The sequence below is a fragment of the Capra hircus genome, assembly GCF_001704415.2.
Source record: "Capra hircus breed San Clemente chromosome X unlocalized genomic scaffold, ASM170441v1, whole genome shotgun sequence".
Classification (NCBI taxonomy): Eukaryota; Metazoa; Chordata; class Mammalia; order Artiodactyla; family Bovidae; genus Capra; species Capra hircus.
The window spans coordinates 56,663,892-56,691,224 of record NW_017189516.1 but is presented as its reverse complement, the minus strand read 5'-3'; the positions used below and the strand labels follow the sequence as shown (position 1 = coordinate 56,691,224).

General features: G+C 43.3%; 1 protein-coding gene across 1 annotated transcript in view; it reads left to right on the top strand.

The window, feature by feature from the left end:
* Positions 1-15,552: 15,552 nt before the first annotated feature.
* The window catches only part of EGFL6 (EGF like domain multiple 6), a 34,469-nt gene continuing 22,688 nt past the window's right edge, over positions 15,553-27,333 (top strand). Inside the window, exons 1-4 of the mRNA XM_018043714.1 lie at positions 15,553-15,632; positions 15,726-15,838; positions 22,263-22,355; positions 26,136-26,255. Of these exons, the coding sequence (XP_017899203.1) occupies positions 15,553-15,632; positions 15,726-15,838; positions 22,263-22,355; positions 26,136-26,255 (406 nt within the window). The remainder of the gene's footprint in view (positions 15,633-15,725; positions 15,839-22,262; positions 22,356-26,135; positions 26,256-27,333) is intronic.

The following is a 27,333-nucleotide window of genomic DNA, read 5'->3' as shown; positions in this document are numbered from 1 at the left end:
CAGAGTAGAGATAAATGGATATATCTAATCTGCCATATTCAACCTGAAATCAGAAGATACTACACATTTTATTATCATTATAATTATTATTATTTGGTTGCACTAGAATCCCAGGGACGGGGCAGCCTGGTGGGCTGTTGTCTATGGGGTCACACAGAGTCGGACACAACTGAAGCGATTTAGCAGCAGCAGCATAGGGTTTGGGAGACCTTAGTTCCCCATTCAGCGATTGAGCCTCTGCCCCTGAAGTGGAGTCCCAACCACTGGGCCATCAGGGAATTCCCGTTACTTTTAGAAAACTTAAAAAAAAAAAACAACAACTTTGAAAATAATTAGAGTAGCATCTATGTTAGAAAGTCCTCTCCGAAAATAGGTTAACAAGTGGGACGTGGACGGATGTTAAGAAACATGGAATCAGCTGAGCGCCCCCTTCTGGAATATCCTGCCCAAATCACTCTGTGGCCCCTTATTTCCCCCGGGGCCTAGTGCTTCACAATCATGGCAGTCCACCAAAGGAGTCAGGGAGTTTCTAAACATCCTATGCCCAGGACTCCACCCTGGGCCAATTAAATTATTCTGTGTGGGGGGATTGGGCATCAGCATTTTTAAAGCTCTTAAGTGGTTCTGGAGTGCAGAGTCACTGTTCTCGGCTAAGCAGCTCACTGGTTTAGCCCGTTTATAACAGCATGGCAATATTTGGACCGTAATCCATCCCGTGCTCTTGTTATGCAGTTACTTTTGTGTGTTGTCTAGATTCTGAATAGTGTCTATTTTCATGCTTTAATTTCCTAAGCATGTCTTCTGTTAATCTGAGTAACGAAGCCCACCGCGGCGTTAACATAGTATTGTCGTGCCACACTCATTTGGCAGAGGCATAGGATTTAGCTCAGTCCACATCACACTTATACTCTGCAGTAAGTCGCCGTGACAGAGTGAAAACTGTCCAGTGATGTGGCCATTTTCCTGTATCTGGATTTTTGCATTGCTGTAATGGTGGAGAATATTATGGTCTTAATGATTATTATTGTGATTATAACGTGGATACTTGCGTCATAGTCACCAAAACCCTCCATTATTATGAATTGATCCAATGTCTGTATGGGGTCACAAAGAGTGGACACGACTGAGCACAGTCGCAAGCACTGTATTAGCCCCTCCCCACCCCCGCCCCCCCCCCCCACCCTGCCCCACAAAGCGTTATTGAGAACAGGCTTAATTCTTAGAGGGGCTGGTTAGTCTTGCTGAGTTCTAGCTTTAGCCTGCAAAAATATAGTCATTGCTCATCATGGTTATCAGAAAAGAACAAGATGGGTCAATATATATCATCGTGCCTGGAGGAGGGGAAAATCCTACAACAGATTTAGAGTAAAGGACTGTGTGGAGCGAATTCTCTGGTGGTTAGGATTCCGTGCTTTCATTGCCGAGAGAGTGGGTTCAATCCCTGCTGGGGGACTAAGATCCTACAAGCTGAGTGAAGCCACTCCCACCAAAAAAAAGATGGTGACTGGGTTACAGTGATCTTTTATACTGAAGGACAGGTTACTGAATTTGAGAAGTCTACAGTGGTCCGTCTAGTCAAGGCTATGGTTTTTCCAGTGGTCATGTATGGATGTGAGAATTGGACTGTGAAGAAAGCTGAGTGCCGAAGAATGGATGCTTTTGAACTGTGGTGTTGGAGAAGACTCTTGAGAGTCCCTTGGACTGCAAGGAGATCCAACCAGTCCATCCTAAAGAAGATCAGTCCTGGGTGTTCATTGGAAGGACTGATGCTGAAGCTGAAACTCCAATACTTTGGCCACCTCAGGCAAAGAGTTGACTCATTGGAAAAGACCCTGATGCTGGGAGGGATCGGGGGCAGGAGGAGAAGGGGACGACAAAGGATGAGATGGCTGGATGGCATCACCGACTCGATGGATGTGAGTTTGAGTGAACTCCGGGAGTTGGTGATGGACAGGGAGGCCTGGCATACTGCGATTCACGGGGTCGCAAAGAGTCGGATAAGACTGAGCAACTGAACTGAACTGAACTGAACTGACAATGCAAGTAAAATGTGTTCTTAAAACTCAAGACTATCTCAGGGCAGTTTCAGTTGTAACAATAGGAGCTGACAGGTCCTCTATACCAGGAGAGACTTTTTAGTTTTCAGGAAAAACGGTAACATTTAAACCTTAAAGAAATCAGGTTGCACTGAATAAATGCTATAAAATATTGTAGTTTAACAACTGAAATCATAAATGGCTTTATCTGAACAAATCCCTCAGTGTGAAGATCACACAACCAAAGTGATTTGTGAGAAATGCATCACTGCATGAAGTTAAAGCTTCATGAATATACATGTCATCTGCCATGACTTCCTAGTCTTCCAAGCATCTTTGGGGGCACTGTAACAGGCATTTTGTCATTTTATTTTCTTCTTATCAACATAGTTGGATACTTTCATGAACTAATTATTCATGAAAATAGTCTGTCTTCTCCTAATGAAAATAATTGAGTGTATTAACTATATCAAAATTTCTACCACATATTTTTTTAAACTCAAAAATAATTTGTTAAAATTGAATGCACCTAATTTCAGGGTTGAAAGATGTGTATCTTTACTTTAAAATGGTGGGGAAAAAAAATAAAAAATAAAATGGTGGGAAAATCTACCAGAAAGAGCAACCTACCAAATAATTCACACTATTCTAACATGTATACTGTCATGTAAGAATTGAATCGCCAGTCCATGTCTGACGTAGGGTGCAGCTTGCTTGGGGCAGGTGCATGGGGATGACCCAGAGAGATGTTGTGGGGAGGGAGGTGGGAGGGGGGTTCATGTTTGGGAACGCATGTAAGAATTTAAGATTTTAAAATTTAAAAAAATAAATAAATAAATTAAAAAAAAAAAAAAGAAGCACACGCAGAGTCCTATTTTTTAATACCTAAAGCAGTCAAGAAGGCAAATAAAAAATTGCAAGTTGGATGTAATCTTAAGTTTTCTTTCAGTAAACTTTAAAAATATTCTGTGAATCCTATTCATAATATTATTTTTTTTAATGTTCAAAACTATAAGAAATATGGAACACTTCTCCGAATTTGTGTGTCATCCTTGCGCAGGGGCCATGCTAATCTCTGTATCATTCGAGTTTTAGTATATGTGCTATTGAAGCTTCTAGCACTGTAACATTACTTTGATTGTGCAAAACCATCTTGGTTATAATGGGGCATCTGAAGGCACAATGAGTACAAATACCTGCTTTATCTCCTAAAAGATAAGCTTTTTAAATTTTCAGATATGACACATTGAGCCTTGTCACCTGGTGTAAGTTGGCACTTGTGCGTACAGGAGATTCTGCCACTGTGACAAGTGCATGGTAGCAGCACACAACCTCCTGAGACTGGCAAGGTCAGCTGAGGATTTGACTCACTTGCCATCAACTGCTGTAATCGCAAAATAGATGGATATTGTTAATTCTTGTGTGATATTGACTCCGTGCACCTAAAATAGGCCTTAAAGACTTAGTATGGTTCGATGCTCTATTTACCTTTTAAATGATTTTTGTTATTTAGGTTTATGTGCATAAACACATCATCATCCAGAAAGTTCTGTCACCCTGAGCACATCAGTGCATTTGTGTAGCGCTGTCAACTTCTACATGCTCTCTCACTTGTGTCTGACTCTGCGACTCCATGGACTGTAGCCCACCAGGCTCCTCTGCCCATGGGATTCTCCAGGCAAGAATACTGGAGTGGGTTTCCATGCCCTCCTCCAGGGGATCTTTCCGACCCAGGGATCAAATCCGGGTCTCCTGCCTCTCCTGTGTTACAAGCAAATTCTTTACCACTAAGCCACTGGAGAAGCCCGTGTATGTACTTATGAAATTTTCTCCAAAGAATTACCCCCACACACTCTGATCAATAATGGGGAGCCCCCAAAGTGCTCAGATTCCTTAGTCACCTTATATTCTTAAAGGTCCTGCCAAGATTGGAATCCGAGGTCATTGTTTAAAGCAAAAATCCCATTTCAGCTTGTTGGTGGTAAGGACCCAGAAGGGAAATGGGCAGAGTCTAGGGCTTATCTTCAGAGAAAGCTCCAAGCCCCAACAAGCATGTGTGGAAATGCTCCTAAGCCATCAGACCTCTGAGGCGGGGCACAAAAGGCCTTGGAAACGCATGCATGAAATTTCAAATGATTCCTCAAGAAAATTAAAAAGAGTTGCCATATGATCCAGCAATCCCACTCCTGGGCATGTATCTGGACAAAAATATAATTCTAAAAGATACATGCTAGTTCACAGCAACACCACTTACAATAGCCAAGACATGGGTTTCCTCTGGGGGAGTTGCTAAGCACAGCTGGCCTCCTCGGGGGCTTGGGGATGTACTAGGTCAGTATTTTGCACCTGAAAACAGACAACGTTCATTTTTTCTAATAAAAATAACTTAAGAAACAAAGATTAATAAAAAGAAAGTACACACGGTTGGGGAAACTGGACAGATACATGTAAATGAATGAAATTAGAATACCCCCTAACACCATACACAAAAATAAACTCAAAATGGATTAAAGACCTAAATGTAAGGCTGGATACTATAAAACTCTTATTAGAGGAAAACATCGGCAGAACACACTTTGCCATAAATAGCAGGAAGATTGTTTTTGATCCATCTTCTAGAGTAACGAAAATAAAAACAAAAAATAAACACATGGGATGTAATTAAAATTAAAAGCTTTTGCACAGCAAAGGAAACCATAAATAAAACGAAAAGACAATTCTCAGAATGGGAGAAAATATTTGGAAATGAAGCAATGAACAAGGGCTTAATCTCCAAAATATACCAATAGTTCATGCAGCTCAATATCAAAAATAAGAAAAACAACTCAATCAAAAAATGGGTGGGAGATCTACATAGACATTTCTCCAAAGAAGACAGACAGATAGCCAAGAGGCACATGAAAAGATGCTCAATATCACTAATTATTACAAAAATACAAATCAGAGCTACAATGAGGTATCAGTGCTGCTGCTGCTGCTGCTAAGTCACTTCAGTCGTGTCCAACTCTGTGGGACCCCATAGACAGCAGCCCACCAGGCTCTTCCGTCCCTGGGATTCTCCAGGCAGGAACACTGGAGTGGGTTGCCACTTCCTTCTCCAATGTGTAAAAGTGAAGTCGCTCAGTCGTGTCCAACTCTTAGCGACCCCACGGGCTGCAGCCTACCAGGCTCCTCCATCCATGGGATTCTCCAGGCAAGAGTACTGGAGTGGGGTGCCATTGCCTTCCCCAGAGCTATCAATGGTTGTCATTAAAAAAATGTACAAACAATAAATGCTGGAGAGAATGTGGAGGAAAGGGGACCCTCCTACACTGTTACTAGGAATATAAACTGGTACAGACAGCCACTACGGTAAACAGTGTGGAGGTTCCTTAAACAACTCAAAAACAGAGCTAGCATGTGATCCAGCAATCCTGGGCATATATCCAGAGAAAACAATACTTTGAAAAGATACATGAACCTCTATGCTCATAGCACTATTTACAGTAGCTGAGACACTAAATAAGTAGCTGAAACAACCTAAATAGCATAGGAAAGGATAAAGAAGATGTGCTACACATATACAAAGCAGTATTAGTCATAAAAAGAATGCAATAATGCCATTTGCAGCAACATGGATGGACCTGGAGATTGTCAGACTAAGTGAAGTTAATCAGACAGGGAAAGTCAAATATATGATATTGCTTTTATGTGGAAGATTTTTTTTTAAGGTACAAATTAACTTATCTACAAAAGAGAAACTGAGTTACAGATGGAGAAAACAAACTTATGGTTACCAGGTGGTTAGGGGATGTGGGGGAGAATAAATTGGGACTTTGGAATGGACATACACACACCACAGTATATGAAATAGATAACCAACAAGGACCCACTGTGTACCACAGGGAACTCTACTCAATTGTCTGTAACGACCTATATGGGAAAAGAATCTGAAAAAAGAGTAGATATATCTGTATGTATAATCGATCCACTTTGCTGTACACCTGGAACTAACACAACATTGTAAATTGACTATACTCCAATAAAAATTAAAGGAAAAAAAAAAGAAGAAAGCACACACATTTCTGTAATATAAATTTTATCCAACCTGGGAGGCTTCATAAGGAAAAAAAGACTCAAAGAAATGGTTACCCCTGAGTGTTTCTATACTAGGTCTGATGAAGGGTGGAAAGTCGTGGGAAGTTTCAACTGGGGGTAACCCAGCAAGGACAGTTCCTTCATTCCCTCCAGCATCACTCTGTCTGCAGAGAAAGGAATGCTCCTCTCCTCGGGTATGGAGGTGAGGGGCACCTCTAACCTGAGGGTCTTATGACTTGCCTCGGGGGAAGGGCAGAGACCTTATCCCTTACCCCCTCTTTACCCCCTGGTAGCCACAAGTATATTTTCTACAGTGTGACTCTATTGCTGTTTTGTAGATAAGTTTATTTGTACCCCCCCTTTTTAGACTCCACATATAAGTGATGACATATGGTGTTTGTCTTTCTCTGACTTACTTCCCTCAGTATAACAACCTCCAGATCTATCCATGTTGTGGCAGATGGCATTATTTCATTCTTTTTTATAGCTGAATAATATTCCATTCTGTATATGTACATCTGCTTTATCCGTTCCTCTGTTGATGGACATTTAGGTTGTTTCCATGTCCTGACTATTGTAAATAGTGCTGCAATGAACACAGGGGAGCATGTATCTTTCTGAATTATAATTTTCTCCAGATACATGCCCAGGAGTGGGATTGCTGGATCATATGGTAGCTCTATTTTTAGTTTTTTAAGGAACCTCCATACCGTTCTCCATAGTGGCTGTACCAGTTTATGTCCCACTGACAGTGTAGTAGGGTTCGCTTTTCTCCATACCCTCTCTTATTGCTTGCAGACTTTCTGATGATGGCCATTCTGACTGGCATGAGGTGACACCACACTGTAGTTTGGATTTGCATTTCTCTCATAATTAGTGATACTGACCATCTTTTCCTGTGTTTTTTAGCCATCTGAGTGTCTTCTTTGAAGAAGTGTCTACTTAAATCTTCCACCCACTTTTTGATTGGGGTGTTTGTATTCTTGATACTGAGCTACATGAGCTGTTTATATATTTTGGAGATTCATCCCTTGTCAATTCTTGCCCTATCCATCGGGATGTCTCACTGAGCTTAGGATATCCAAAACCAAACTCTTGGTCAGCTCTCCAAAACTCATTCCCTGCTTCTCATCCATTCCCCCTGTTCCAGGACTGTCCAGACGGATTAGTGTCGAAAATCTGGGCATCATTCCTGACCAATTGCTCTTCCTCCCCACTTATGCACAGTCAGGCACTAAGTCCCACTCCGACCATGTGTCAAGTCCGTCTCCTTCTCTCCCTCCTGCCTGCCACCATCCAGCCTTTTAACCAGCCTCTCTCACTGGAACCACCCATCCCCGCAAGAGCTTCCACTACCTTCTTCTTTTGTCCCCTCTAGTCCATGTCTTAGAGTTTTCTCCTTGAGAACAAATTAGGTCAGGTCAGCCCTCTCCTTAAAACCTTCCAGCAACTCTCCATTGGATTAAGAATAAGCAAGAGAAATAGAAGAAGCAGTGAAGAGTCCCAAGCTTTGTATACTCGTGCAATGGGGAATTTGAAGATGCATCAACACACACTGGGATATGCTTGATAGCTTGAGCATTTTGGATTGGGTTCTCAGATGCCTACACGTCCAGGAAAGTGAGATGTTTTGGGGGCATCCCTGGGCCTGCTGGACTTGGTCTCTGTACCTCAAAAATGGATGGGAGCCCAGAATTTAGCTAGTTGGGTACTATGGACTTGTCGTGCTGGAAGCTATGATAAAAACAGAAGAAAGCAAAAAGAAATCTCTTCTGGCTGGACCTTGTTGTCCATATTTAGAAAACACTTCATTTCTTTCGTTTGGCAATATTTACATGTAAAAACGTCAGCAAAAAAGTTTTAACTTCTCAATTTGTCTTGGAGAATATCATAAAGTTTCCTGGAACCTGACCATAAACAAGCATACTAAAAATTCTGGCAAAGTGTATTTGTGCAGAAAATAAGGAATCCCATGAAGAAATACTATACGACTTACACAGTCCCTGGAATGTTTTAAAAAAACACTAACTTCAGCTGTAGAGACGGCGACTTGTGATTAATCTGGTCAATGTAGACAGCAAGCTGTGTAATGTGTGAAAGGTGCTCTGGGCAATTCAGCAGGTAGCTCAGACAGCCAGAGCTCAGGGCCTCCTCCCCACAGAGACTTCACCTACAGTGCCACTTCCCTGCCTCAGGACTGGGTGCCTTGAACCTTCTATATGTCCAGTGTTGCTTAGGAAGAGAGATCAAAGGCAGAGCACACAAGCACACATGCGCAAGCAGCTGTCTAGCCTGGCCAGACCTCCCAGGGTGGCAGAGAATGTTGGTGGGATCCTTTCAGTCCAAGACCAAGAATTCTCTTTCTAGCTTTCTCTTTCTCTTTCAGGAACTCCTTTTTTATGGATCACCCCAGGTTTACCGGGTTCCATGGAGTTGGGTTAATCCAGCCAAATGCATATGTCTCATGATACTCAGATGTCTTCTAAATTCAGGACTATGCCCTAACCATGCATTCTTGATCTCCCAGCATGCACTGCTCCATTTTTGTACATTTAAAAAATGCTTTGCTGAATATGAAACTAAATGCAAATCATACTGACATCTTTCTAAGTTTTGTTTGTTGTTTCAGTGGATTCACACATGAGGAAAATATCATGTGTACTATACTTTAGGAAAAGAAACGGTCTTGGACTATTACTCTCTTTATCAAGGTAGGCTAACTTCATGTGTCAAACCATCCCAAAATCACAGTGGCTGAACACAGTAGAAGTTCATTTCTTTGCCTGCCTTCAAGTCCAACACACATTTGAGAGAGTCTGCTATGTGCTCTCACATGGGACCAGGTTCCATCCATCTTGAGGTGCCATCTTTGGCCAGGGCCCCAGTGTCCTCTATATTGGGCTGATGGAAATGAAATTGAGGATCCCACAGGAGGCTCTGTGCACAGGCTTGGAGACAGTCAACCCCCATTCTGTTGGCCAAAACCAGTCATGGAATGTAGCTTTGTGCCCAGCAGACGCAGAAATGTATTTACTGAGCATTTAGCCTTCTCTTCCGTGATCGTTAAATTGTAACATATGATATATAGATATTTGGACATTTTTAACTTCTAAAATTATAGTTTCATATGGTTTCACCTAATAGTTTGTATTTCTTTTCCAGAGTACTCATAACTAGATATTAAAAGAGTGGTCAAGTTAGTGGTGGGAAAGTTAGTGATTGGCCCTGGATTAGGGCAAAAGGCAGATAGGAGATGATGCTGGGAAAGCAATCTGAATTACTTACTAACATTTACTTGCAGTGTCATTCAAGAACTCTGAAGTTAAAGAAACAAAAAGTTAAAGCTTTTTTTTTTAGTAGATTTTAGAAAAATTTTATAAGATAGTGTGTCCCACTGTTCTCATCAATATTGTGCTTGCCTGTGGTAGATTCTCTCTCCCCCTCAATAATATTGTTTCAGCTTAATCAGAAACATTTTAAATTCTTTTCTTTTTACCCATAATTTTAAATAGCTGCCATATGTGAATTAAAAAAACTAGCAAGCATAGAATGCTGGATTCTATAGAACTGGATTCTTGGTGTAATAAATAAATTTCCTCCAGAATCTACAAATCAGCAAGTAATTATTAGCATTCTATCCACTAGTGATTTCCCTCTTTTAAACTGTTTTCCCACTTTCCTGACCAGATGTAGAATTTGATGATTAAACCAGTAAAATCCCATTTGTGGCTATCCCTTTGAAGCTGTTTCTCAAAACTGGGTGACTACATGGACTGCACACTCATTAATTACAAAGCACGTTGCTCATTTATGGACTCACATGGTTCTCTGATGGCTTTTCTGCAGAGTTCTTTCAAGGTGCTTGCTCTCCTGTAGGAAATATGCACGGAACATGTCTCTGCATCCACAGAGCAGCTGGAGACCGCAGCGATGTTATATGATTTGTGTAGTTGCCTGAACATCCAGAATCCATTGTATATTTCTCAGTCATGAGTTGAATCTTAGTTGTTCTTTCCATATTTTAAACAAGTGAGGAGAATGCTAGATGTAATGTCGAATTTGTGATGTCTTCCAACAGATCTGTAATGCTAAAATGCATTTGTGACCAGGGAAGGCATCCCTGATAGTGGATAAGAAATCTGACTTCATTAACAAGATTTTGCTTAAGTGTTCATCATTAACATTTTGAAGAACTTTACAAGTGATACTTTGTACAGTGTCAAAAATGATGTTTTGGAAGAAATTAATACTCCTCAGATTTCTCAGTTTCACCTTTCACCTAAAGGCAAACATGTGAAAGCAATAAAACTTGAGAAAGCAGATTTCTCTGTAGAGTTCTGTTAATGTACAAACAGTATATGAATTTCACCTTCTGGTAACTTTCTTCTCTTACTTAACCCCAGGCAGTATTCAATCAAAACTAATTGACTTTGACAAATACATATGAAGTGGGCTTGACCACCTGTACCAGGAACCCTGGGCTTTTTCACCAAAGTTTCTAAGTAAGCTTTAAAAAAAAAATCATATTTCAACATTTCAATTTGGTTCTTTGTAATTTCACACCTCACAGTTTCAGTAATCTTTTTTTTGGTATAATTGTCATAAAACATTATGTTCATTTCAGATGTACAACACAGTGATTCAATACTTGTATACACTGCAAAATGATCACAACAGTAAGTCTAGCTACCATCTCTAAACCATACATAGCTACAGCATTTTTTCCCTTGTGATGGCAACTTTTAAGATTTACTCTCTTAGCAACTTTAAAATATGCATTACAGTATTATTAACGATGGGGCTTTTCCTGGTGGCTCAGTAGTAAAGATCTGCCTGCCACCACAGGAGACTCGATTTCGATCCCTGGGTGGGGAAGATTTCCTGGAGGAGGGCATGGCAACCTACTCCAGTATTCTTGCCTGGGAATCCCATGGACAGAGGAGCCTGGCGGGCTACAGTCCATGGGGTCACAAAGGGTCAGACACGACTTAGCAATTGAGCATGAGCACACACAATTAACTATAGTGGCCATGCTATATATTACATCCCCAGGACTCATTTGTTGTATAACTGGAACTTTGTACCTTTTGATCCCGCTTACCTGTTTTGTGGCCCCTGCCAGCAATTGCAGATCTCTTCTCTGTATCTTTGAGCTTGGGGTGGTTTTTTGGTCTGTGTTTTAGATTCCACATTTAAGTATACATAAGTGAGGTCATACAGAATCTGTCTTTCACGTAGCATAATGCCCTCAAGGTCCATCCATGTTGTTGAAAATGGCAAGATTTCATTCTTTATCATGGCTGAATAATATTCCATTGTATATACATACCACTTTTTTTTCCCATCCATTCACTCACTGATAGACACTTAGGTTGTTTCCATATATTGGCTTTGTAAATAATGCTGCAGTGAACATAGGGGAGCATATGGATTTTCTTTGGATAAATACCCAGAAATGTAACTGCTAGATTGTATGGTTGTTTTGTTTTGTTTTAAAATTTTGAGGACCCTCCATGCAGTTTTTCAGAGTGGCTGTACCAATATTTATTCCCAGCAACAGTGGAGGATGGTTCCTTTTCTTCATATCCTCAGACACTAGTCATTTGTTGTCTTTTGATGATAGCCATTTTGGCAGGTGTAAGGTGATGCCTCATTGTGGTTTTGATTTGCATTTTCCTGATGACTAGTTGATGTTGAGCATCTTTTTGTATGTGTGTTGCCCATCTGAATGTCTTCCTGTGAAAAAATGTCACTTCACATTTTCTACCCATTTCAAAATCAGAGTGGTTGTTTTTTTTTAATGAGCTGTTTGAGTTCCTTTTATGTTATAAATATCTATCTTATATTTTATATTTGGGCATTAGCCCCTTATCAGATACATGATCTGCAAATATTTCCTCCATCTGGTAGGTTGCCTTTCATTCTGTTGGTCTCCTTTGCTGTGCAGAGCTTCTTAGTTTGATGTAGTTCCTACTTGTTTGCTTTTGCTTTTCTTGCCTTTGCTTTTGGTCTAATGTTTCAATAATCTTGTTGGCGCCTGTTGCGTTCACCTCTCTTCTATGGACGCTGCTTTGTGTCTTGCAAAATCCTTGCTATTTCCAACTGCTTGAAACCTCTGGATAACTCTCTGGCGCCTTTAGGATGGGCCAAATGTTTCATGTGGACACAGGCCCTTCCTTTCTGGACCTCATTTGTCTCCTGCTCCTTCTCCCTCCCACTGTTCTCTCTGCTTCCCTTCTCACTCCCCTGATCCACACACTTTCTCTGCTCCAACTTACAGGCCACTGATTCCTCATGTTCTTGATGGCTCCTTTTGAGGATGAAGCTGGGTTTTCTGGCATCAGGGAATAGGTAAGGCCCTTCCTATTTGAGCTGGGGCACTTATTGCTTGCAAATCTGAGGTCAAGAAAAGGAAAAGTGGGAAAAGGGGAAATGTAGGAGAGAGGGATATTTTAGGAGTTTGGGATTGACTTGTGTACACTGCTATATTTAAAATAGATAATAAGCAAGGACCTACTCTATACCACAGGAAATTCTACTCAATGGTCTGTAATAACCTAAATGGGAAAAGAATTTTAAAAGAATCGATATATGTATATGTATAACTGAATCACTTTGCTGTACACCTGAAACTATACAACATCGTAAATCAGCTATACTCCAATACTAAATAAAAATATTTAAAAAAATAAATTTACAGGTCAGTTCCGTGATTTGTTGATAGATTGAAATCTCACTAAATGAATTACACATTCCTTATAAAAATATGGAATTAAATTCCCATAGGCAAAATATGCCCCTCTATAGGCTTCTTCTTTGTCATATGTTCTTTTTAAATCCACCTGAAATGTGACATCTGCTTCTTTTCTGGGCAAAGACAGTTTCTCCCTCCACTCTGCTCCCCAGACTCAGCTCCATGTTGTTAAAGGAAGAGAAAACAGATGTGGGCACTTTATCAGAGTTCAGTACAAATATGGTAAAAAAAAAAAACTGACTCTTTGAAGATCTAGATGGAAGATATTTTTCTCAGGGTGAGGTAAAATTACATTATCTTATTCATCGGGGCATGGGGACAGCTGCTTTTACCAATTAGTTTTGATCTTTGTGCTTCACCTTTGTCCAACGGAGATACACAAAGAGCTAATAAACACATAAAAAATGCTCGACATCATTAGCCATCTGGGAAATACATATCCCAGCACAGGACTACTTCTCAACCACTGGAATAGCTGTAATGAAAAAATGGACAATAACAAGTGCTGGTGGGAACATGGACAAGTTGGAGTCCTCACACACTGTTGGTGGAGGTGTGAAACGATACAGCTCTGTTGGAAAACAGTGTTTTGTTGTTGTTCAGTCACTCAGTTGTATCCGACTCTTTGTTACTGCATGGACTGCAGCCAGGCTTCCATTCATTTCCTGAAATGCAAAAAGGTAAAATGATTGACTGAGGACGACGTACAAACAGCTGAGAAAAGAAGAGAAGCAAAAGTCAAAGGAGAAAAGGAAGGAAAACAGTGCATCAGTTCTTCAAAAAGTTAAACATAGAGTGCCTATGATCCAGCAATTCCACTCCTAGGTATATACCAAGAAAAACGAAAGCATATGTTCACACAAAAGCTAATACACAGTGTTCATAGCAGCATTGTTCTTAACAGCCAAAAGGTAGAGATATCCCAAATGCCCATCAACTGAGAAACAGATAAATGTGGTCTATTCATACAATAGAATATTATTCACCAGTAAAAACGAACTACTCTTATGTGCCACAAGATGAACGAACCTTGAAAACATGCTAAATGAAAAAAGTCAGACACAAAACGACCATAGAGGTATGACTACACTTATGGGAACTGTCCGGAATGGGCAAATCTAGACACAGAATGTAAATTCGTGGGTGCCAGGGAACGGAGGGAGGGGAGAACTGGGACCAAGCGCTGTTAGGTGTGTCCTGGAATCGGTGCTGACAGCTGCAGCAAGCGCGTGGTCAAATGTGCATTCCTTGTCTGTTAAAGTGCCCAGGTGTTTAACATGCATGCATCTTATCATGTATTTCCTGTGCAAGGGGAAACCACCCCAGCCATCCACCAAATACACAGCAGAAGCCTTTTCTTCCAGAATCTGGTGGTAACCCTGCCCAATCGTGGAATGCGTGGCAAGCTACCACCTTGGCACTTGGGGTCGGGGCCCACTCTTTCCGGCCTCTAGGTCAAGGTCAGCAAACTGCAGCCCTCAGGCCAAGGCTAGATGGTCCTCTGTTTCTATGTGGCTCTTGAGCTAAGAATGGCTTTTACTTTAAAAACGGATAAAAATAAACCAAAAAAAGCATATTATTGCATGACATGTGGAAAGCTTATGAAATTCAAATGTATCAGTGTCCATAAATATTTACTGAATACGGCCATGCCCATCTATCTACTGTTGCTTGCAGCTGCTTTTGCACTTGGACAAAGACCCCGTGGCCCACAGAGCCTAAACTATTCACCATCTGCCCCTTTATGGAAAACATCTGCCAACCTCTGCTCTACAGATGAAGAGTTGAGTGAATTGTGTTTCCACGAGTGAGGAGGGCGCCCTGGGCTGGAACCGCTGACAGGGCTCTGCTGGGGTTGTGACTGCTCCTTCGGGCTGGAGTTGCCTCATCTGTGACAGGAGATGGCTTGCATGAAGGCTCTCCATAGCGTCTTTCCAGCTTTGACCGTCTCTAGTGTATCAAGATTCCAGTGTGTTCGGTGGCCGCCAGGTGGCCAGTGGGGCAGAGGGGCAGCGCTCTTGTCTGCGACGAAGCCAGGGGGCCCAGGGAGTCATGTGAGCACACAGGGGCACGGACCTGGACCCAGACCTGGGGAGCCAGTGTGTCTGGACAGACAGATCTGAAAACTGGCCCTCTCCAGGGTTCAGAAGCAGACGATTTGGGCCACTCTCACATGTCCTAGTTGCATAGATTATATGGAGCCCAGTTCTGTTGATTTCCGTATTTAATGGCTGCGCTGGGTCTTCCTTGCTGTGCGGGCGTTTCCCTAGTTGCAGGGAGTGGGGGCTGCTCTCCAGTGGCGGGCTTCTCCCTGCGCTGGCTTCTCTTGTTGCAGAGCAGGGGCTCTCTAGTGGTGGCGCATGGGCTTAATGGCCCCGCAGGAGGCAGAACCCTCTCAGACCAGGGATTGCACCCATGTCGCCTGCAGTGGCAGGTGGACTCTTAGCCACTGAACCCCCAGGGAAGTCCCATGTAATCCAGTTCTCTTAACCCTGGGGAAGAAGGAAATGGCTGATGCTAAACATTGGGGACCTGGAGAAGGGCATGGCAACCCACTCCAGTATTCTTCCCTGGAGAATCCCCATGGACAGAGGAGCCTGGTGGGCTGCAGTCCATGGGGTCGCGAAGACTGGGACATGCCTGAAGTGACTTAGCACAATTATTGGTGAAGGCTGGCAAGGGATGATGGCAGAGGCTGGCAATCTGAAATTCAGGTTTTCAAAATCCGATCTAGCACTTCCAGCAGGTTTGTGGCAATTGACCAGGTAACTGTCACATCTCCTGTCCATAGAGTAGCAGGGCAGAGTCTCTGGTGCTTCCGGTTTTCTCAGTTCTAACATGTGGCTCTTTATCCACAGTCCAAGGGATCACGCGTTGTCGGCATCGTTGCTCCAGCCTGGTGTCTGTCGCTATGGAACCATACTGGCCTGCTGCTATGGCTGGAGAAGGAGCAGCAAGGGAGTCTGTGAAGGTACTTTGGTAAAAACTCAGACCACCCGGTGCTCAGGTGGTTGGCCTGGGTCCTGCAGTTTTTCTCTGTGACACCATGAGCTGTCACCAGGTTGCCAGTGGCTTTCCCAGAGCAGGGACACAGTCCTAACTGACAGCCAAGGTCTAAGTTCTTGTGAGATCTCTTCCCATTCAAAATGTGGCTGACCCATCACCCTTGATGTGATGTGTTTGTTTTAGGAGCCCTATTTCATCAGTTCTTTCCGCTGTTCTCTTAGTCAGTATGGCTGTTTTTGTTTTAATCTAGAGAAACTGAGTTAGGCAAAAACAGGTCAAGAAATACCTCATTCTAATGACAATTTTTTCAACTGACTTCTAATGAATTCCACTTTTAAATTATGAATCACCCAACCAGTAGGCTTTGGTCACAAGCAAGAAGGTTAGCCATTTACTTTGTAGTTTGGTTACTCACATTTTTCAAGTCCATCGTGCCTATTTCTAGATGGTTTCAAGGGATGCGTGCATATATATGCAAGATATGCATGGTTTTGTTGTGTACATTTCAAAGTAAGTTTCCATAATTTGCTTTGACATCATTTCTCAGACCAGTGTTCTGAACTCTGAGAGAGGCCTCTGACAATTTCAAAAGAGTCGGGGAGGCTAGGAATGAGCACAGAGTTTTGTGTATGTAAATTTCTATAATAACCGACACTCTCAGTGTAAAAGAATCAAATCTGTAATCTTCGAAGCTGACTAACCAGGGGTACATTCTTTCAGGGCAGGAATCTGGTCACAGGGCCCCGTGTATCTAGAAGGTGGCATAGAACCTGAATCCTTAATCTGTTAAGTGGGATGAACAGACATTTGCATGTCCCATATACTTTAGGCACTGGTGTGGATCATATTGGATTATAAACTATAAAGCCCAAGAGTGTTAGTGATTTTTAAGAATAATAATTCTACACTCTTTTTCTGCTCTTTCCCTGCCCCAACCTCCTCCTCTTTGATTTAGCTGGTTCAAAAATAATCTGGGCAGACTGTAGCTGCGGGCAGAACTTGACCATGTCCGAAATCCATGAAACATTGGAGGACGTTGATCTCGCTCCCACATGTTTAGTCAAGTCACTTGGTCGTGTCCGACTCTTTGCGACCCCATGGACTGTAGCCCACCAGGCTCCTCCATCCATGGAATTTTCTAGGCAAGAGTACTGGAGTGGGTTGCCATTTCCTTCTCCAGGGGATCTTCCCGACCCAGGGATCGAACCCGGGTCTCCCACATTGCGGGCAGACGCTTTACCGTCTGAGCCACCAGGGAATCCCCCCACGTGTTTGATATTATGTAAAACCCTGCACTGCCGTGGTTTCCTTATGAGGAGATGACAAGAGTGTGAAGATAGCAGAAGTAATGTTTGAAGGTCATCATGCCTGCCTAGCAAAAGAAAGTTAGAACGTTCCCCTGGGACTTTGTCGGTGGTGCTCACACTAGTCGGGGGGGTCACGATCAAGGGCATTGTCTTGAGAACCAGACTGACGTGGGTGACCTTGGGCAAGGTAGATAAGCTTGCTCAGGCTCCATTTCCTCCCTTGCAGACTTCTTTCGGTCAAAGCAGCAGGTGATGAGGGGGTTCAATGTTGCTTTTTTCTCCTTCTAAACACAACATGATACATTTGTCTTTGACGTCAGTCAGGTGGAAAGGGTCAAAAACCACATGGGGTACCTGCTTTGGAATCTCTCTTACAGCCACAGGAACCTCAGGACCTCCAGCCATAAAACGTGCATGTCTCTGGTGAATAAATGAGGGTGAGCCTTGCTTTTCCAGAAGGGCTAGTCTATAACTAGATCGGAGGAGTCTCACCATGGTGCACACAGCCAATCACATTCTCACCACTTTTGTGGCCAGTATTCATACCAGAGGCCTGAAAAGAATTGAAAGCCAGATGCTAAAGGGCATTTCCAACACTCCGCTCCCACTGTGTGTTTGGCAAGCGAAAGAGATGGTCAACCCACCCTCTGCCCCCGTCAAATGTTGACACAGTAAATGGCAATGATTTTTGCATCTATGATCTGTATCATATTACATCCAATCGGCATGGTCCTTCTTGATGGTAAAGTCATCCGCTCCTCGAAGCACCAGGTAACAGGCTGGTTAGTCCCTGATCACCAGGCCTCTGATTTCTAAGCCGTGGAGTGCATGGTGATGCGACAGGAACGCATGCCAACTTGCCTGAACAGGCAGAGCCAGGCTCCAGCCTGTGAGGGTGCAGTCTGCCCCAGCCTTCACCTCCACTGACTGATCAGCCCTCAGTCCTTCAGAGGCCCTGCCTCTATGCCAGAGCTTTCTAGATCTCAGGCTCTGCCCTGCTTAAATCTGTTCCCAGGGCAGCGTCTGCTTCACTCAGTATCGTTAGCCTTCAGGTATGGGTCACTTAGTGAGATATGGGACACTTAGTGAGATATGGGATAACGAGCCAGAAAGAGTGGGGAAAGAGTGGATAAACACTCCAGAAAGATGGAGGAGTTTGCAGGGAAATTAGACAAGAGAGCTTCCTTTATCTAAAGCACACTTAAATCTCAGACCATTTTAGACATAAACGGAATTTCCCCATGCCATAGATTGGCTGTTCCCATCACAGATCCGAAGTTACCGTAAATCAAAAACGTCTTTCTGGAGTGCTGACCTCCAAACAGCAAGGATATTAATATTCACCACTTCTCCTCTCTTCTCTTTGGCATTTATCCTGGGCTTTCCTGTCTGGACTACATTGAAAATAACTTTCCAGGGAGCAATCAGAGGTCTTGGGGGCTTTAAAAAAAGGTTTATTTTTCTAACATTTAGAGTTAAAGCTGCATCTCCAAGAACATAACCATAACAAAATATCCCTGGAAATCCAATTCTATCTTGTTTGCCTCCAAAAGTAGAACCTTGGTGGGAAGCGTGTTTCCCCCTACCTTCTTTCACTTACGATCTACTTCAAGCCTTGAAATGTTTCCCTGTTCAAAGTTCTACACTGACTGCTTTGTCATTCAAAACTATTTCAGTGTCTAACATGTTCACACTATTACATGCAGAAGGAGAAACAAAGGCGAGTGTTTATATCCGTGTTCTGAAAGCACTTAGCCTCAGATAGTAGATAGAAGTGAAACACAGAAGCGAAATATCTGGCTAGTTATTGAATACGGTGAAGATATCAGTTTCGTGGGAGAAGCCTGCCAGAGTTCTGTGGAGTTCTCAGAGACGAGCAGAAGTTCACGTCTGGCTGGAGAAATCTGTACAAGCTTCTGGAAGGAGGGGCCCTACAAGGTAGTCCTTGAAGGATTGTTAGAATATTAACCACTGGAGTGGCGGGGAGGGGTGCCGCAGGATGGGGTAACAATAGAGAAGGGGTAAAAAAGCGCAGAGTAGGTCAGAGAAGAGCAGGCAGTCTGGTTTGACCTCATCGTTGCCTGGGTTCAGGGAACAGAGTAAGACTAAAACAAGGCCGAGGCCAGATCATGGTTATGACCCCTGTCCTGGATTCAGGACCCAACAGAGATTATTTGATGGCTTCTAGGCAATGAAATCGGTCCTGAATATTCGTTGGAAGGACTGACGCTGAAGCTGAAACTCCAATACTTTGGCCACCTGATGCAAAGGACTGACTCGTTGGAAAAGACCCTGATGCTGGGAAAGATTGAAGGCGGGAGAAGAAGGGGACGACAGAGGATGGCATCACCGACTCGATGGACATGAGTTTGAGTAGGCTCCGGGAGCTGGTTATGGACAGGGAAGCCTGGCGAGCTGCAGTCCATGGGGTCGCAGAGTCAGCCACGACTGAGCCACTGAACTGATCTGAGCTGCAGCGATGCATGGCATGATCAGAGCTCTACTTCTGGAATATCCCTTTAATGTCTCATCGGACCTTGATGTTCTAGGAGCAGTACCTGTGAAGGTGATTCTTACACAAATATCCTGTTGAGAGGCACTTGGGGGAAAGCTGTAAGGGAGTGAGTGAGCTGGGGAAGAAGCGAGGCAAAGATGTGGCTTCAAGAGAAGTTTGGCGTCATCCTGATCCCACAGGGAGCTCTGGAGTGTTAATTGCACCGCAGCATTTGTCCTGCCCAGAAACCAGGGGCTAGACTGTTAGACCCGTGCATCAGCCAAGCCCTGGTCACAGCCTGAGATGAGGAAAGTGAAAAGAGAGACGCATGCAACAAATCTCCCAGACATCTATGGGCAAAGTGGTTCCCAGCCACTGAATAAATATTGGCTTGGCCAAAAGGTTCATTTGAGTTTTTTGTAAGCGACTGTAGAGAAACCAAAACACACTTTTTTGGCCAACCCAATACTTAGTCGAGGAACTTGGTGGTTAGGGGATAGAGGGGTAGGATACTCTGGGTGACTGTTTGGGGAACGAGAATAGAGACAGCTGAGATTTTGAGTCCAGGTAGCTGGGAGATGAAACGTGACATTAGCAAAGGTAAGGTTGGGTCAAATGGGAACACGCCGGAGTCTTTAGGAACAGGCTTGCCTAGGGGTGGGCCTTCTATGAGCCAGAGAATCAATGTGCAGAGAAGTAAGCAAGCATTTCTGGCAATTGCTGAGTCATCCTTTCATATGCTGGCTGTTTCTGGAACTCCTAGTAGATCCAGAAAGTGTGAGAGTCCATGATTCCCTACCGGCCTAGTTTCTCTCTCATTCATTGCTTTTCCTCTCATTCCCCTTCATGTCTCTGGGCTCTCGCATTTTCCTCTCTTCCTATCCACAGCATTTTCTCCCTGTCTCCTCCTTATGAGCCAGACTCAAACTTTCCGCCATCTTTGACTACGCTTTCTTGCCCCCAATCCAATCTGTTACCCATCCTATCTTTGTTTCTCCTGCCACTTCAGCCATCCAACAAATATTTATTGAGTTCCTAGTTTGTGTCAGTTGTCTGGATACAGAAGTGGATAAAACAGAAAACCAAATGCTGCCTTTGGCACGCCTCCATCACCACCACTATCGCCATCACCATCATGCGTGTGGTTCCCATCCTTGGGACCGGAGGCAGCGTCTCCCTGCCTCCAACCTGTGCTTTGTTCATTTTGGCTGATAACACACAGAATTTTGAAATTTTGATCATACAAAAGAGAAAGGGGGAACTAATACAGAAGAGACAAACAAAAAAACAGTAGAAAGGGGGAGAAGGACCTTGGCCCAGTATAACTATGGAGTTTCTCCCAGCTCACAAATCATATTCCTTTTGTTAAATCTTTTGTGTTTACATACAAAACTGGCTAATTGCGAGGTAGGAGGCTTTTTGTTTCCTTTGAATGCGTCTGGAGGTGTGGCAGTGCTAGGCAAAGTTATGGTCAACTTGTACTTGTGGGGTGGAAGGGGGTGAGGAGATGGGGGCCGGGGATGTAGTTCAGAAGCGAAGTAGTATTTTAAAGGTGAAAATAAACTGGAGAGGAAGCAGATCACCCTCTGTATTGTATGTCACCATGGATTTCTCTGCCACACAGAAGGCGGCTAAGTTTAACATGTGTGCATTTCACTGGGCTGACTACCCCTGTTCTTTTTAATTTCTTTACTGAAATACAGTTGACTTACACTGTTGTATTGATTTGTGCTCTACAACAAAGTGATTCAGTTATACACATTTGTATTCCTTTTTCATATTCTGTTCTCTTGTGGTTTTCTATTATGGTTTATCAGAGGATACTGAATGTAGATCCCTGTGCTCCACAGTAGGACCTGTTGTTTCTCATCCTATATATACTAGCTTGCATCTGCTACTCCCAAACCCCCAGTCCTGCCCTCTCTCATCCTCCCTTCCCGTCGGCAGCCACAAGTCTGTTGTCTATGTGTGTGAGTCCATTTCTGTTTTGCAGATAAGTTTATATGTCTCATATTTCAGATTCCACATGTAAGTGGTATCATAAGGTGTTTGTCTTTCTCTTCCTGACTTACTTTAATTAGTATGATAATCTCTCTAGGTCCATCCATGTGGCTACAAATCGTTTTATTTTATTCTTTTTCATGGCAGAGTAATAGTTCATTGTATATATGTATCATGTCTTTTTCATCCTTTTGCCTTTCAGTGGATATTTTGGTTATTTCCATGTCTTGGCTATTGTTGATAGTGCATGTATGTATCTTTCCAAATTAAACTTTTGTTCAGATAAATGCCCCATCGTGGGATTGCAACTCTATTTTAGCTTTTTTGAGGGACTTCCATACTGTTCTCTCTAGTGTCTGCACCAATTTACATTCCCACCCACAGCGTAGGAGGGTTCCATTTCCTATGTACTCTTTCCAGCATTTATTATTTGTAGACATTTTGATGATGGCCATTCCGCCTGATGTGAGATGATACCTCATTGGAGTTTTGATTTGCCTTTTTCTCATAATTAGCCATGTTAAACATCTTCTCATGTACCTATCGGCTCCTATTCTTTAATTGTCAAAATACCTTTTCTTCCACAGCTCTGTGTGAACCTGGATGCAAGTTTGGTGAGTGTGTGGGACCAAACAAATGTAGATGCTTTCCAGGATACACCGGGAAAAGCTGCAGCCAAGGTCAGTACTAGAGACCACGGTGGTAATACAGACCTACCCCAGAGCTTTCAGAATCAACTCAGGCAGCGCAGTGGTGTTTGGGACACAGTATAGCAGTCAGGATTCTGCAGATTTTTACTCCGATCTTCAAACGACAGGGGTTTCACAATGAGATTTTTCCATCAATCTCTTCTAGAAAAACATCAGTCATTCTGATGCTTTTGTTAGGATGCCAGATAAAAATCATTATTTTCCCTCAGAACAAATAATATTTATTGTTTTTTTTTAAGCTAAGGAAGCAGTGCATATATTTTATTTAAGAAAATCCAACAAAACAAAAGGATATAAATTAAAAAGTGAGTGTGAACACCCACAGTCCATCCTCCACCCGTAGCTAAGAGTTTGACCGCCATCTCTGCAGTTTCTTTTTTGTTATAGTTACAATAATGGATATTTCTCATGGGCATTTTTGCATGTCAGCACATAGAGAGCTGTCTCATACTTTTTAAGGCTGTATCCTGGTCCCTAGAGCAAATGCTTGTGTCATTTACGTAAAAATACTGTAACCACTATTATAAAAGTTATCCCCAACATTTCACCACTACGAATAGTGCCATAACAGTCATTGTCCTATGCATATCCTTGCACCTTTGAGTATTTTTATAGGGTAAATATCTAAAAATGGAATTGTTGGGTTGAATGGCATGCATATTTTTATTGTAATGGATATATTTTAAAAGGCAATTTATGACTTTTGTCATAGGCTGTTTATCTGAAGACATTAAAGCAGTTATAATATTAAGAACAGTGGTTCTTAAGGTGGCCAGTTTTGTCCCCTAGGAAGACTTGCCAGATACAATACATATCCCTAGTTAGATTTAAATCTTATTGTCAAAGGCAATTTCACATAAACAACAAATAATTTTATAGTGTATGCATGTTGCAAATATTGTATGGGACATATGCACACTGAACAAATATTAGTCGTTTTTCCGAAATTCACATTTACCCGGGCATCCTGTATTTTTAATTGATAAATCTGGAAGTCTTACCCCCGAGGTCATCTGGCGGTGCCTGGAGACTTTCGGAGGGGTTACTACTGGCATCTGGTGGGTAGAGCCCAGCTGAACATCTATAGTGCGCAGGGCAGCCCCCCACTAAGGGTGATCTGGCCCCAGATGTCCACAGGGTGGAGGAGCCCAGGCACCAAGAAACCTGCGCTAATTAAGAAAGGGTCCCCAGTTCTATAACACAGTTAGGCAAAGAGCAGCAAATCCAGGTCAGCTGCCCTTAGGAAAGAGCCCTGCCAGGGTTCTGGAAGGGAGAATGGAATTCCAGAGAAAGCCAGGGCTCTGCCTCACTCTGTCCCCCTGCCCCTGGCTCACTGCCAAGGCCAGATGCCCACATAGTCTTTCTCTGTGCTGGCAGACCTGCAGGCTCAGGGGGGGAGCCTCTAGTTCTCCTGTCCCAACCCCAGGACGGGGGCCAGCACCACCAAGGGGCTCCTTAGAATCGTGTCCAGAAGGCTTGAGGGAAGTGCGGCAGGAGCCATGCTCTCAGAAGTAATAATTCAACCATGTCCCTTACCAGAGCTTTTCCCACCAGGAGACCTGGTTTTCCATATATCTTGGATTCTGTACCAAGATCCCTTCTCAAGAGAGTTGGAATGGAGAAGGTGTTTTTTCATGCTGCTTTTCAAGTCCTTGCAAAATATTTCACTTTGAGGGAGAGTCCAGTTGGCTCGGATGTGGGGCTGTCTGGCTTTTCCCCACAGCCTCCCTGCCCCAGGGCCGCCTGATCAAAGTCCATGTATATCCACTGATGGCCACAGGCCTCAACCCAACTGATATGTTTCCCCAAAATGCTTCTTCCAAGAGACGCATCTGACTTAGGGCAATGTAATGGACTATCCCTGGCTTTCCTGTTATGTCCAACCAGCATTATTTAATTCATGCATTTGAAGCAGTTAGGATCCATACAGGAGATGGTAGTGTACAGGGGACTGGCAGTGGAGAAGGGGGTTCAAGTGTCCAGATAATGTGCTGGAGAATCTCCTTGTAAGGTTCTTTTCAGAGGTGAAAGCAGACACTTACTTATTTTCCAGAATGGCCTTTGCTTGTTACTGTGCTGAATTTTGGTCTCACATGGAATTTGGTTCTTTTCTGCTTTCTATATCTGCCTTGGGAGAGTTACAACATGTGGCACCCACATCACCACGTGCCCAAAGACGAAACCCATGATGGCTTTCCAAGTTTTTTCCCTTACGTATCATTTTTTATTTTAATAAAAGCTACTTCATTCTTAATGTTTCATGTTTTAAACCATGAAAAGGTCAGAGAAGAAAGTCCCTCTCAATCTCCCCAGGAGGTAACCATTATAAACGTGTAGAGCCTGGTCTCCCAGGGTTTTTCTTTTCCTGTCTGTGCCACAGTGCTCGCAGGATGTTAGTTGCCCAGCCAGGGATAGAATACGGACCCCAACTGTGAAAATGCTGAGTTTTAACCACTGGAATGCCAGGGAATTTCCCTAGGCAATTTCCCCTATGCTTATTTTTAAAATGTCGTATCTATATACATAGTTCTGTAAACTTCTTGTGTGACAGCATCCTCTGAGCACCTTTACATGGGATTAAATATTGTTTTGTGACCTGACCACAGGTAATAGCTGCCTAGCAGGACTCCCTCAGGAAAGGTGTGAGACAAGGCCATTTGGCCATCATGAGGCTGCTCAAAATAATAACTGAAAGGAGCCTGTGCTGTTGGCACCTGTCACAGACTACCTGGAACAGCATTAAAGGCAGTGGTATCTAGATTATGTTTTAACTTTTTATTCAAGTAGGAAACACAAAATTGTACACCTGTCAACAATGTACAACTCCATGCATGTTCACGAACACCCATGTAGCAGGCATTCAGATCAAGAAATGGAAACTCAGCCTCCCTGAAGACCCCTCATGCTCCCCTCCATCACTTGCCCCTAGCCCCCAACGAGGCACTGTACCTTGTCTCTCACACCACAGAGTCATTGTGCCTGGATTTGTTTTGTTTCTTTCCCTCGTGGGTGGTTTTCAGTGTGTGCGTTTGTGTCCAGCTTCTCCCAGTCAGTATCATGTTTGTGAGTTTCATCCACAGTTGTTTGGACTTGTGGTTTGTTCAGCCTCACCGCTGTATAGTATTCTATTGCATGAGTCTACAAGTCATTTATCCATCCTTTTGGGAGGAGAGATTTGGATTCTTTCTGGTTTGAGGCAATTCAGAATAGTGCTACTGTGATCATTTTAGCATGTGATTTTTTGGTGGTTTAGTGGCTCAGTCGTGTCCAACTCTTTGTGATAGCCCGCCAGGCTCCTCTGTCCATGGGATTCTCCAGGCAAGCATACTGGAGTGGGCTGCCATTCCTTCTCCAGGAGATCTTCCTGACCCAGGGATCAAACCCAGGTCTCCCACATTGCAGGCAGAATCTTTACTGACTGAGCCCCCAGGGAAGTCCGGTGGGCATGTACCCATGTCTCTGTTGGACATTTGCCCAGGAGTGGAATGGCTGGCTCACGAGTGCCTGTATCTAGCTGCCACACAGTTTTCCAGAGTGGTTGTGCCTATATTTGCATTCCCTTCAGCAGTGTACGATGATTCAGTTTGCTCCACATCCTCACCAGCGCTTTAATGATGGTTGGAGAAGAGGCGAGTCACCACCCTTGGTACCTACCTCCACAGCTGGGGTCCAGGGAGGCCAACCCCGTTCCCCATCTGGGTGTTTCCTCCTTCAGTTCACCTTTCTCCATTTTCTGACTGCCCCCTGCAGATGTGAATGAGTGTGGATTCAAACCCCGGCCGTGCCAACACAGATGTGTGAATACACACGGTAGCTACAAGTGCTTTTGCCTCAGCAGCCACATGCTCCTGCCGAACGCCACGTGTTCCAGTAAGTTTCAGCAGCTGGCCTGCTCTCCGTCAATCCAGAGGCTTGACTTTTGCCATTTAGTGTTTGGAGCAAAGTTAAGTTATTGGAGGGGAAACCCCCCCCCCAAAAAAAAACTCTCACATCACCCTAGACTAAAACATCTGTGCACACATATTTTTTCAATTTATTTATTTTATTGAAGGATAATTGCTTTACAGAATTGTATTGATTTCTGCCAAACATCAACACCAATCAGCCATATATATATATATATATATGTTCCCTCCCTCTAGAACTTATTTTTAATTGTAGTAAAATACGTATATTGTGCAACTCACCATTTTGACAATTTTAAGTGTACTTCAGGCATTTTGTAATTTCACAATGTTGTGCAAACCATCACCACTCTTCAGAATATCTCCATCACCCCAAAAGGAAACCTGTCCCCATTAGCAGTCACTCTCCACTCCTCTTCTCCTCCACCCCAGCCCTGCATTCTGTCTCTCTGGATTTGCCTGTTCTGGCTTCGTTGTTTTTTAAATAAAAAGACTGACTGAGGAGAAAGATAAATTGAATCTCTCTATATATACAAGGATGAATTAGAATTCTTCATGAAAAAAATAAGCATACTGAAAATATAAGCATATTGTTTCAGGAAGGTGATAAATCTCAGGACATCAGTTCTTCCCACCAGCTATCTTTCCCATGCCCCTTGCCCCACGCTCAGAGATTAGAGACTCTTGTTGGAAGTCCATTCCAGTTCACATTCCTGGAAAGAAAAGCCCTTCTCTGATAAAGAGAACCCATGTCCTGTGGGAGCCTAAATGTCTATATCCATTCATTTATTGTGAAGTAAGTCTTTTCAGGTTTTATGTTGCAGCTGAAAGGCAAATCCATCTGCCCTGCCGCCCCCACCAAGCCCACAGCTTGTGCCTTCTGCCAGCTTCCCATGGTTGCAGAGTCCTCTGACTCCCCAGCCTATCCTGGGCTCTCCCTCTTTTAAAATCCGGGCTCGTGCATAGCTCACTTCCCCCACTCCTGCCTCACCCTTGGAGCTGCTCGCCTCACTTGGCAAAATGCCCCAACACAACTAGGGTAT